Genomic DNA, 12,075 nt, shown 5'->3' with positions numbered 1-12,075 from the left:
TTCCTCAAAGCAGTTTAGTGCACCAGCGTTTTGTCTTCAGGAATATGTGCCACGTTTGCGTAAAGTGCAGGTGGGTTAGAAGAGCTGGTTTTTCATGTTCAGACATGCTAATTTGTTTTTGACATATTTGTTCCCCTCTAAAGTAGTACTGAAGCAGAACACGTCAGTGTCACACTAACGATAATAAAAATCGATTTATTTTGCAGACTTCAGAGAGTGCATGTCTGTTTACTCAGCTAATCTTCAGTAATCAAGTCTTCTACTAAGTATTAAATTAATCCCTAGAAAGCAGGCGAGGACGAAGCGCGCGCGCTGAGGGCGGAGTCCCCGCCTTATTTAGGAAACGAATGCGAAAACACGTCTCAGCTCGCGGTAGGAGCTCGGAACAACTTCGGCTGATTGGGTTCTAGTTTGTGTAATTGGGTATTTGGAGGCCCCCTGTTTCGACGAACGGCAAACGGATACGGGATAGACGAGGGCAACACGCGGAATCTGATCCAAGTTTCTAAACTCACGCAAAAATCTGTCGAGGAATCCGATACGCACTCTGCTAAATCAGTTTACATGCAGCTCCTGGCGATTGGATTTCCCATAGTTCCCTGGGAATCGTAAACCCGCTCCTGTGCAGTTTGAAGGCTTGCTTACAGTCTGGAACGGTGAGTGTTTAACTGTTGTAGCGTTTCGAAAACATGGAATTTAAAAACAGGACTCCCAACGACCTATTTTCCCATGGGTCTTGGGAATACTGGGACATCCCCGTTGTGGAATTTTGTTTCTCTGGTCAGGTTTGTTGCGCAGAAACATCTGGGAACATATGGAAGTTAAGAACACAAATGTTTTGGAAAACTGTGCAAATTCTGACAAGTGTTTTTTTTTTTTATCTAATAAGGTCATTGTGTTGTTGCTGCTTTTCATCTTTACATACACATATGTATGTATGTGTGTGTGTGTGTGTGTGTGTGTGTGTATGTATGTATGTAAACAGTAGGAAGGAAAAAAAAAAAACAAGGTGGTTTAACCATTGTTTTGTACACAATTAAAGCCTCACTGTCACAATCTTTACTTGATTTATATTGAGCATACAAACAATAGAAAGTGTTTTTTTCCCCAAAGGAAAGTTACAAGGACTCTGCTTTTCTGTTGTTCGTTATGTCAAAAGGTACAACCTTCAGCAGTGTCAACACTATGTATTATTGCGTAATATGCTGGGACATTGGTTCAGGCCACATGCTGGGAAACAGATTGACAATAAAATGTGTAATTTGATTGTTGATTTGCAGGCTTTCCACTTTTATCTATACAGGTCATTAAGTAGGTACATAGAACTCCAGATAATAAGTCAAGGGCTTACAGACTAAGCATATTTAATATGTGATATTGCCCCAAGAATCATTTGCCTGTGGTTCAGAGACTGAAAGAGAGAATAAGGGAATAGTTTAATTTTCAATATTGAAATTTTAAATTTGAAAAAGTGTTAGATTAGTTTTAATTCACCAAGTTGCTCCTAACTATACCCAGGTAATTAAAATGGTCACAGGTTAAAATCCTAATGGATTTAGACAGACATTTGCACATCTACACAGAGTAATACAACAATATGTTAAGTACTGCACTTATACAGTTACATTTTATTTTGTATGTTTTAAAAAGTATATACATCTAGATTGAAATCTACATTTAAAATTCCCAATTTAATTGTAAACAAAAATGTAAAGATTTCTAACTATACCGACAACTACACACATCTTATATTGGACTGATAGGCCAAACAGTATATTATTTAAAGATTTAAAAATCTTTAAATATTTATATTGAATGAATTATATCTATAATGAATGAATTTCTATAATTAATGAATTTCTATACTCTCAAATCTGATGGATTCTTTCATAGCAGCACAGTGCATGCAGTGTGCTGCAAATGTTAACATTAACTATAGATTATAATGGGTAGATTTGGATTATTGCCAAGCATTGTGGAGATGTTAATATTTAAATATGTATTTTTTTATACAAATAAAATAATAAAGCTCAGTGAGGTTAAGATTTCTAATCATTGTATTTTCCTTTACCATTTCCCTAAAGTTTGACTGTATTTTCCAGTCATTTTTTGCCATCACCCCCACACCCACTTATTTGAATTGAAAATTAAAATAAAAATCAGAGAGAGAGAAAGACTATTGTCACTGCTAATAATCTCTTTAGATTGTGTCTGTGTTTGCAGTTTAAAATTTATATTATTACTTGGATTATTTTATTAAAGATATTACCAGGCACAGTTCAAGAACTAATTGTCATTGCAGTAATACTATAGAATAAAATATAGATTAGTGTAATGTAGTGCAGGTGTTAAGAGGTAACTGAAAAGAGTTAAATAGTACATGGCCCACAACTTCCAAACATGAGAGATTTTTCTTGCTTGGTGTTATCTGTAGAGAAAACCCCCATTCTTCACTTAGTGGGTGTGACTTAAAGGCTGCTCCTTATTTGTGCAAAGGGAATAGCTGTGACTCCAAGCTGCTGTTTCTGAGAATCCACTTTCCAGTAGCAGGAGAGGACAGAGTGGAGCACAAACATTTCACAAGCTCCACACATGGCTCAGGCGTTTAACACGTGTTATATTCCATGCTGACGTGATCACTATATTCAGTTTCATTGTCCTATTAACACCATTACAGGTGGCTGTACTTGGAATGTTGATAATTTAGTTTATAAATTTTGAGGACATTGGAGGGGTAGAGATTGGCACATCTAATAAAAAAATATAACCTAACAAGTGCATTTGCATTGCTAGCAGCAAAAGTAGCATTTGGTGCATTTTAGCTAGCAATTAGCACCATGCCAACATAACCTTGCAAACCCCATAAACATGCTAGAAAAATTAGAATTGTACAGTTTTATATTCACTACAAGATAAAGTGAGCAGTTTAAAAATACGTATTGAGAAGTATTACAAGTAATATCACTTTTAATTACATATATGTTCTTTTGGAAAAGTAAAGTAGAAAAGTAACAGCCAGATTCTAAACTTCTTTACTGTCTGTGGTTCCATAGCAACAACACTGCGGTTTTAATCAGCTTAATATGCTGAGCTATTGACTGATACTGGTTATTTAAAAATGGCAAAAATTGGCCCGATATATCTGCGGACCAAATAGTTGGTTGACCTCTACTGCTGTCCCATCTAGGGAGTACTTGGACTTTACACCCACATTCCCAGAAAAGGCCCATGACGCTTAGACCAGTTAGTGAAAATGAATGAGTGGTTGTACTGCACTTCTGGATAGTAATTATTTATGACAAAAAGAAGGGAATAAATGCATAAATGCAGGTCAGAGAAGTGCCAATTTATGCACGTTGTTTGTCTAAATATTATGTAATGACTATAATAACTGGCGTGTCTCTACGAGCAAGTCTTACAAGTTTCTACAGTAGCTATTTAAAACCTTATAAAACCCTGAGAGTTTTTTTTTACTTATATATTTAAAGCTATGAATCCCTAATTATGAAATGGGCCATAAAAAAAAAAAAATTACAGTTTTTAAACCATTTTGGGAAATAAATCAGTTGTTTTTTCCTGCTGTGTGAAAATATATTGAATCACATGTTTTTAATTTACCAGTAAGCTCAGCTTCCCACGTAATATACTTCCTGGTTAAGAGCACATATTTATTTTAGCTTATGTAAATATATATTGTCATTTGGGTTCAATCACATTGTGCATGTTCTCTGTTCTCACTGTGAACTGTGTCTTAACTGCCAGATAAACCTTTCCCTTAACAAGCCCCTCCACATTTCTTAGCAACATCTGGTACAAAGTTCATACAATTATGTCACGCTGTGTGAAACTATGTCTACCATTATTGCATGGACCAAAAGGGCGGTATATGGCGATTGGTTAAATATTCTGAGTAATGGGTATGGTAGAGTTTTCAAAGTTCAGATAATTCAAATAATACAGACAGTGGACAGAATAAAAGATGGCACTGTTTTGATGTCTATTAAAACGATCTATTATGATTAAATTTTGTATCACAGTAATAGGCAATTTTATAATGTTATTGATTTTCATGTTAGATAAGGATTTTCTTTGCCCTTTTTATTACCAATATTACTGGCATTTCTTGTAATTTGTTACATAATATAAATAAACTTTAGTATAAAATTAAATCTGCAGTCGGTTAAGAAGGCCCTTTAAGCAGGGTAGCTTTATATGGTTGTATTTGGTGTTTTTTATTATTATTTTAAAGCTTATTGGATAAAAACATGTCAGATGCTCAAGATTTCAGCACAGGTATAAAATTATGTGGTATCATCCAGTCTCCAGCATAGAAATTAAATAAGGTTTTTTTGCATTTTCCCCTACAAGTTTTACTATCATTTGTATTTACAATAAACTGTTATATAAATGGTTTATTATTTAAGCTTGTTCCGTTTAAATTGACTTGTTCTAAATGTACTAGACTTCAGTTATTTGTACTACCTGTTATGGCTAGCATTAGCATACAATATCTGAGTTAAGAATTTATTTGGAAAGTATGATTAGTAAGCCTGCACAATGTGTTATTACATGATTACCTTGATCAGCTATACAGCTACACCCTCATCACAGGAATAATTCATTTTATTAACATTAATTTATGATTGAATTTGTTGTTGAATGCTATACAGCCAAAACATGGTGTTGGTGCTAAAGTGTCTCACCTAGATGAAAAAGTAAACTTTTTAGATAGGATCATATATCACCATTTTTCATAATTGCTTCTTATTTCCCGATCCATGCTTCATTTTTTGTAAATATGCATACACATTTATGCACGCACATTTCCTGTATTATATATATGACATAAAAAATAAAATCAGCACCAATAGTGTGTTTTGGCCAACACTATATGTAAAACAAACATTTAAAAAATTGAGTGACAACGCTTGACCCTTAAATGAAAAAATATACTATAGATATCATGCTAACTTATGTTGTATCAATCTGACCTCTCTTAGGTGTTTTGCATTAGGTTGTATTGATTTTATTATTAAAAGTCTGAGTTATTAACCTACTACTCTATATAGGACGCTGTGCCATGGGGACACATCGATGCTTTTTCATCTGCCTCTTGGTTGTTTCTGTTATTGCAGCAGAACATGTACAAGCCTCAATGCAAGGTATTTTTTTTATTTTTTTTATTGTAATGATATTACAGCATCTGTTGACTTGCAAACTCAGATTATTAAACACGCAAACTGTCTTGCCAAAGCTCAGTCCTGGCAAGACAGTTTGTGTGTCTAATCATGTGAGTCTTCTGGATGAACACAAATCCATATTCAAAAGTAAAAACTGTCAAAGTGAGCTCAGTTAAATAACCCATTGGTATATTCCTGTATAATAAATAAAGCATAGAATGGTCTTGGCATGGGACCTTGCTCCTTTACAATTCATAACACATGTGCTTTATTGGTGAACCTGCACCAGAAACAGGATGTTATTATCAGAAAACTACTTTTAATATCAGAGGAACTGTTGCTCCAAACAGAGAGACCCTACTCTTTCTGAAAGCATAAGGTCTCTTTAGGAATTCACTTCTCCTTAAAGATACCTTTCTTTTCTCTGTGTTCTTGTTAGCATTTGCAATGCTGCTAATTGTGGGATATTAAAAAAGAGAGAGAGAGAGTAAAGGAGTCACTGCTTCAGGAAGAATGTAATGTCTTTTTATTTTTTTCCTGTATGCCTAACTTTATTTTTTTTCTCTGTCTGCGTATTTTGCCTGGGGAGAAAGAAAGACATTTAGGATTATAGTAAATTAATTTCAATTTTACAGAGTACTTTATATTTGTAGAGTACCTTTAACACTCAAAATTGTCAAAAAGTAGCCTTACAAGCATTCATATATAGATGTAAGTTTTCCCCTTGTATGCAGCCTCCTGTGGTAACTAGCTGGCTAGCTAGGTGGTGGTTAGCATAATTAAAAGGTGGATTGCTGTGTTTATGTTGTTGTGATGTAAACTTCAAAGCACTTCTTGTAAGTCGCTCTGCATAAGAGCGTCTGCCAAATGCCTAAATGTAAATGTGTTTTTGCTCAACATCATCATTCTTAAGCCAAGTTTAATTCCAAAACTAGAACATAAGGGAAGGTATGCCTTGAAGGGGTCTGGAATTTATCTAAATATTGAGGATGCATTGGTCAAACTTTTTAAGCGGTATAAATAAATATAATATTTGAAGCTAAAAGTCCATTCCAGGAGTTTTCGCCCGCTTGGCAAGAATATACGTTACGTGTCACATATTTCTCAGGAATGCAAATCCAATATTCACATTCTTGGTACTTGGAAACAACACACTTGTAGTTTTAAAGTGTACTCCCTCCTTAGCTTAGCTCAGAAACTGTACATTATATGGTGGGCTGCTTCAAGTTAAATGAAAATTAGACATGTACATTTATTTAATTAGACAAGGTCTCAGAAAAAGAATATTTCTTAAGGCCATGAAGTGGAGTAAGCACATCTTTACCAAAACAAAACAAATCTTGTCCTCAAAGCCAGGACATCTTCGAAGCTACAGTAGGAGTGCTAGCCTTACCACCTTGTCAACCTTCATATGGTGCTTTAGTAATCGCTGGGTTTAACAACCATAGTGTGCTGAGCAGGGAGTGCCACCAAGTTAACCTCCACAAGAAGCTTTGCTTGGAGCAGGGCTATGCTGTTGGTCTTTTATTGGAATGCGGTTACAAGGATTACAATGTTAATTGTAAATGTTATCAATCCAGGTTCTTTGTTGGCCTCACCCTGAATACCCTGGTGCTCTGTACTGTTGGGCTTTTGTTGTGTGTATGGGTGTGTGAGAGGGAGCATGATTGTATGTGTCTTTGCTCATTAATTTATTTAGCATTAGCCGATTACACCTTGATAGCTTAGCTTATTGTTAGCATTGGCTTGTTTAGTACTAGTTACTGTTGCTGTTTGCTTCTTGCTTGATCTGCCCCTGTAGGACAAAAAGAGCACTTCAGACCTGGCAGCACTTAATAAACAGGATATTAATACTTTGTCCATGAAAGAAAAGTAAAGGTCTCTTTAAACATGTTAAAATTCACATTTCTCTTTTTGGACACTGTAATCGTTCACTATATTATTATTAATATAGTGTATATTTCAAAGATGTGAACATAAAATATACAACAATGTAATACGTATATATTTTAAAAACACATCTAACTCTCAGGGCTAAAGGAAGATGGGTATTCTGGAAGCCAAATCCCTGTGTTGACACACCAACATTTTAACCAACAAAAAATGCTAGCTAGCACTTCCAGGAAAGAGCCACCGCCTGCCTCTACAGCTGGGAATTATGTTGCATCCTGTTGCTCCTGCAGTGGGTATACGAGTGCAGGAGCGCTTCTGTTTTCTCAGAACACCATGAACTATGTGTCAACATGTCCACAAATAGACTAGAAGTGGACACACTACACTTTAAGTTCTTCACTTTATAGATGGTGCATGGTTATTTTTTTTATTTATTAATAAAATGTAAACATCACACAATTATACCAAATAAACACAAAGCAAATATTAATAATGTATTTGGTATAATTTATTTAATTAGCTATACCAGTGTATCAGCTGCACTCGTAAGATCTTTGTGATATATACAGTGATCGGCCATAATATTAACACCCAAAATATTAAGCCCAACTTTTTGCTCAATCAAATTGGGATCTTTGGAGTTAGAGGGCCAGGACTGAGGCCTTGCCTTTGTTTGCTGGGCCCCATGAGCAGCAGGCTGTGGAGCACTGGGTGTTCTAGTGCCTTACTATCGTGGCAAGCATTGGCTTTTTTCAGTGGTTTGTGCTTTATGCTGGGTGGTCTTTGCTCCCTATGGACAAGGGTAAGCCTTGGGCGTCCATCATCCTGTCACCAGTTTGCTGGTACATACTTGATAATCAATATTATTCAATTCACCTGGCTGTGGTGTTCAAGTTGTATAAAGTGAAAGAATAAGTTTGAGAAATGGACAATCACCCACCATTGAAACTCCTATTTAACCAAAACTAATTCCCTCTGCCTAATTTTTACCCACCTTGACCTTAAGTATGTAGCCAATCATTAATCATATTTTTTGATGTAGAACAAATATATCTAGTAAATATAGTAACAATTTCTTTATTTTCCAGCTCAGAACAAATCTCTGCCTCATCTGATTCGCTGCTATTCTCAGGAACTCTTGACGTTCCGCTGTCAATGGGATGTTGGACCCTTCTGGAATCCGACAGAGTCAGGCAGCCTAGGACTGTTCTACATGCTTAAGTACTGACAATCTTATACTAAAATGCATTTATTTCTTAACTACATTGTAATATTTTTGTGTTTTATTTATTTGCATTTTATGTTTCCTTGCTCCAAACCCCAATTTTTTACAGAAAAGTTTTACTATTAATACATATGAATACTCTGAAAGGGTTCACACATTATACTTCATGTATTTCATTACTGCCACGTTTGATCAGATGGGTAGTGATTTTGCTGATAACTTGATTTCTCTGGGCATAACATGACTTACTTCTATTTTGTGATCCACAGGGATCCAAAGAGTGATAACAAATGGCATGAGTGCCCACGTTACAGCACCACAGTGGAAAATGAGTGCTTCTTTGACGCCAACCATACAATTATCTGGTTACAATATGCCATCCAGCTGCGTTCAAGGAACAATGATGTTTATGATGAAATGTTCTTTTCAGTGGAAGAAATTGGTAGGTCAACCTTGTAAATGTGGATTTGGTTGACTCTGTACAACTGACACACAGCTATCTACATTTTTAAAAAATCTATTTTTTATTAGTTTTTAATGAGTTTTTTTATATATAATTTTAAGCAAACTGTACAATACTAGTATACAATCTTCTTAAAAATCCTTTGTTTTTGCATAAAACCGCTTGCATTAAAGCTAGAGAAGATAAAGATAACATGCCCACATATACAAAATTATATGCAGACGTTAGTGTAACCCTTTGAGGTAAGCCTACAGCCTTGTACAGAAGGGCTGGTAATCTGCAAATGGCTAATTAAAGGTTGAATGACTAACTGTTCCTTTTGAGCCTTAATGTTAGCATAGATGAAATTTTCAATGATGTCATCCAATGGTGATGTTTTCATAAAAAATTATAATCAAAATAATAAGAATAATATATTTAATGCAATATTTGGTACAAAGTCCTTTATCCAGCTGGGCATAGAATAAAATAAAAATACATATACAGTACTCTACTTCATTTAAATTTGCTAGTTTTACTCGACACCGTTGCTTTAAAAAGTAAACATCATGTATTTTCAGACAGAGACGTACATTGACTACTACAGCAGAGAGATACTGGTACTGAGACGGGAATATCTTGCTAAATGACATGCCAAAACTTAGCAGTTACAAATAATGATTAATTGTGCAGCTCTATTCTGGTGTAAACCAAACAACCTCGCAGATTATAATAACTTGCTTGTGTTTGTAGTTTTTCCAGACCCACCTGAAGCACTGAACTGGACTTTGTTGAGTTTGGGCCCAACTGGATTGTACTGCGATGTGGTGGTGAGGTGGGACACACCACCCTCAGCAGCAGACAGTGTAAAGATAGGATGGTTGACGCTTTGGTATGAGACCCAGTACAGAGAAACTGGCTTAGAGCAGTGGAAATCTGTAAGTTTGTGAAAGTACTATTATAATGAATCTCGACTGCACATTTAAAATAAAAATATCCTCTGTTTACATGGGTTGTTTATTCTAATGCAACACCTACTGTTTTGCTGAGTCTCTTAGGAAACCTAAATATCTTGTCATATTCAAAATCATAGAAATATATATAATTGTTCATATATAATATTTAGCACTTAAAGTAGCTAAGCAAGTACTGTCCAACAGTGGGTATTTGAGATTACCTCCATAGATATCTAAACCTGAAGTCAGATTACCTTTGAAGAGATGAATGTTCCAGTGTACACTAAAATTTTTTATGGGGAGGGAAAATTTGTGTATAAGGTTGTTTGGAATTCTTCACAAAAAATAAAAAATATGTAAAGAATATGGATTTCTTGATTAAAATACAACCAGGTAGTCAGTTTTAGTGTGATTCCCTACTATGATCCTTACCATGCTTAATGTGTCAGTGCATTATAAACTTAGTTTTAATTAAACTTCTAAAGCTTTTTTTTTCTTGTTCTTCAGCTTGAGAGTGGCAAGGATCCGCAGGTGAACATCTATGGCCTTCACACCAACACAGAGTATGAAGTCAGGGTTAGGACCAAAATGAGGGGCTACCAGTTTGGGGATTTTGGTGACTCTATCTTCATAGTTGTTTCTAGCAAAGGTGCAAATTAAGGCTAAAATAATTGTACATACTGAAATAACCTCATGTTCAATTTAAGTGTTATCTGAATAAATTATATATCTGTATTTGATTTAGGCTCAAGAATACCCATAACTGCGGTGTGCATCCTGATGGCTACTACTATTGGAATCATGTTGATCCTTATTGTGGTTTCACGTAAACAAAAGTAAGTGACTAACATGTTGAACCGCTGACTGACTGTTTATCAAAAAAATGTATGCTTGCGTTCATTGAAAATGCAGTAATGTACAGAAAAACATTACACTAGTCAAATGGAAAAATGTAATTAAATGTTTTTTCAGGCTTATGGTGATTCTTTTGCCACCTGTTCCTGGACCAAAAATAAAAGGAATTGATCCAGTCCACCTACAGGTATTAAATCTGTGTTGACTATGTAATGATGTACAGACTAGGAGATAAAATGATAAACTATTTATTATAATAAAAAATATAATTCTTAATAAAATAACCTTAAAAATATTACACTAAAGCAAACATGTACAGTAATCATTATTATGTATTTACCCATAATTGTAACATTTCCTGAGATTTTAATTAAAAAATAATAATAATAAATAAAAACATTTTGTTTGTAGAAGGGTCAGCTAACCGAGTTCACTTCAGTCCTGGGTGCTCACCCAGATCTACGTCCAGACCTGTACAGTAACGACCCATGGGTCGAGTTTATACAGGTGGACATTGATGAACCAATTGAGCAGATGGAATGCTTGGACACACCACTCCTTTTCAGCGAACCTTGTGTCTCTGATTCCCCTCCAATGTCCAGTGGGTTCCAAGATGATGACTCAGGTCGGTCCAGCTGCTGCGATCCAGATCTCTCTGATCATGATCACCATGATGCTCATCAACCTTCAACCAGTGAACAAAGCTTTCACGCTTTGATACGTCCTGCTAAGTTGGGAGCTCTGCAACCCGTTGTTCCTCCTGCTCAGGAATCTGCATGGCAGATTTACTCTCAAGTGACTGAAGTCATGCCTTGTGGTGAGACACTGCTTTGCCCAGAGCAGAATGCGACTGATGACTGCAATATTCAAGATAAAGCTACTGAGCATAAAGAGAAAAAAACATGTGTGATGATGACCCTCAATGAAAGAGGTTACAGTGTTAATGAGCCAAGCTCATCCACAGCAAACTATGGGTCAGAAAGCAACAATACACAAAAACAGTGTCAGGACTCCATGGCAAAACCAGAGACACCTACAGTATCACCCTTTCCTATCCTAACAATGCCGACACCTCCAGAATACACCATGGTGGACGGGGTGGGCTGGAAAGATAGCCTTCTTTTGAAGACAAGCAGCAAAACAGATTCTACACTTGCACCACCAAAATCTGGCCCCACAAATGAGGGGTATTTGACTCCTGATCTTTTACATAGCATTACCCCAACTAAATAGTCCCAAAAACGTTCTGAATTGGAATTTTGTATGAATCAGAGGTAAAACACTTTAGACATTTTTAGCCAACAACAAAAAGAGTGGGCTAAACATTTGGAAACCATGCAAATTTTCCTTTGACTGGTCTGTATTTTATAACTGAGACATTTTAGCATGATGGACATGAACTGGATTGGATAAAATAACAATGACCTATTTTCTGAGATTTATAGATAATGCAAATCATACGCTGATGGAATTTTTCTAGCTAGCTGGATGTGTGTGTGTATGTATATGTATGTGTGTATGTGT

General features: G+C 35.7%; 1 protein-coding gene across 1 annotated transcript; it reads left to right on the top strand.

The window, feature by feature from the left end:
* The first annotated feature begins 331 nt into the window (after positions 1-331).
* Positions 332-12,060, top strand: ghrb (growth hormone receptor b). Its single transcript, XM_053478321.1, has 9 exons — positions 332-656; positions 5,070-5,162; positions 8,162-8,294; positions 8,568-8,740; positions 9,494-9,678; positions 10,204-10,345; positions 10,442-10,532; positions 10,669-10,738; positions 10,963-12,060. Exons 2-9 carry the CDS (start codon positions 5,081-5,083, stop codon positions 11,782-11,784), a joined length of 1,698 nt encoding a protein of 565 aa, XP_053334296.1. The 5' UTR covers positions 332-656; positions 5,070-5,080; the 3' UTR covers positions 11,785-12,060.
* Positions 12,061-12,075: the final 15 nt, after the last annotated feature.

This window comes from Clarias gariepinus, chromosome 19, assembly GCF_024256425.1.
Source record: "Clarias gariepinus isolate MV-2021 ecotype Netherlands chromosome 19, CGAR_prim_01v2, whole genome shotgun sequence".
Taxonomy (NCBI): Eukaryota; Metazoa; Chordata; class Actinopteri; order Siluriformes; family Clariidae; genus Clarias; species Clarias gariepinus.
Note: the sequence above shows the minus strand (reverse complement) of the source record. Positions and strands in the feature narration are given on the sequence as shown.

Excerpts from the sequence above, each read along its gene's own strand:
- ghrb (XM_053478321.1), top strand. The coding sequence starts at position 5,081 with ATGGGGACACATCGATGCTTTTTCATCTGCCTCTTGGTTGTTTCTGTT. Across the intron at positions 5,163-8,161 it reads TGTACAAGCCTCAATGCAAG|CTCAGAACAAATCTCTGCCT; the intron begins GTATTTTTTTTA and ends TTTATTTTCCAG. Across the intron at positions 8,741-9,493 it reads CTTTTCAGTGGAAGAAATTG|TTTTTCCAGACCCACCTGAA; the intron begins GTAGGTCAACCT and ends TTGTGTTTGTAG.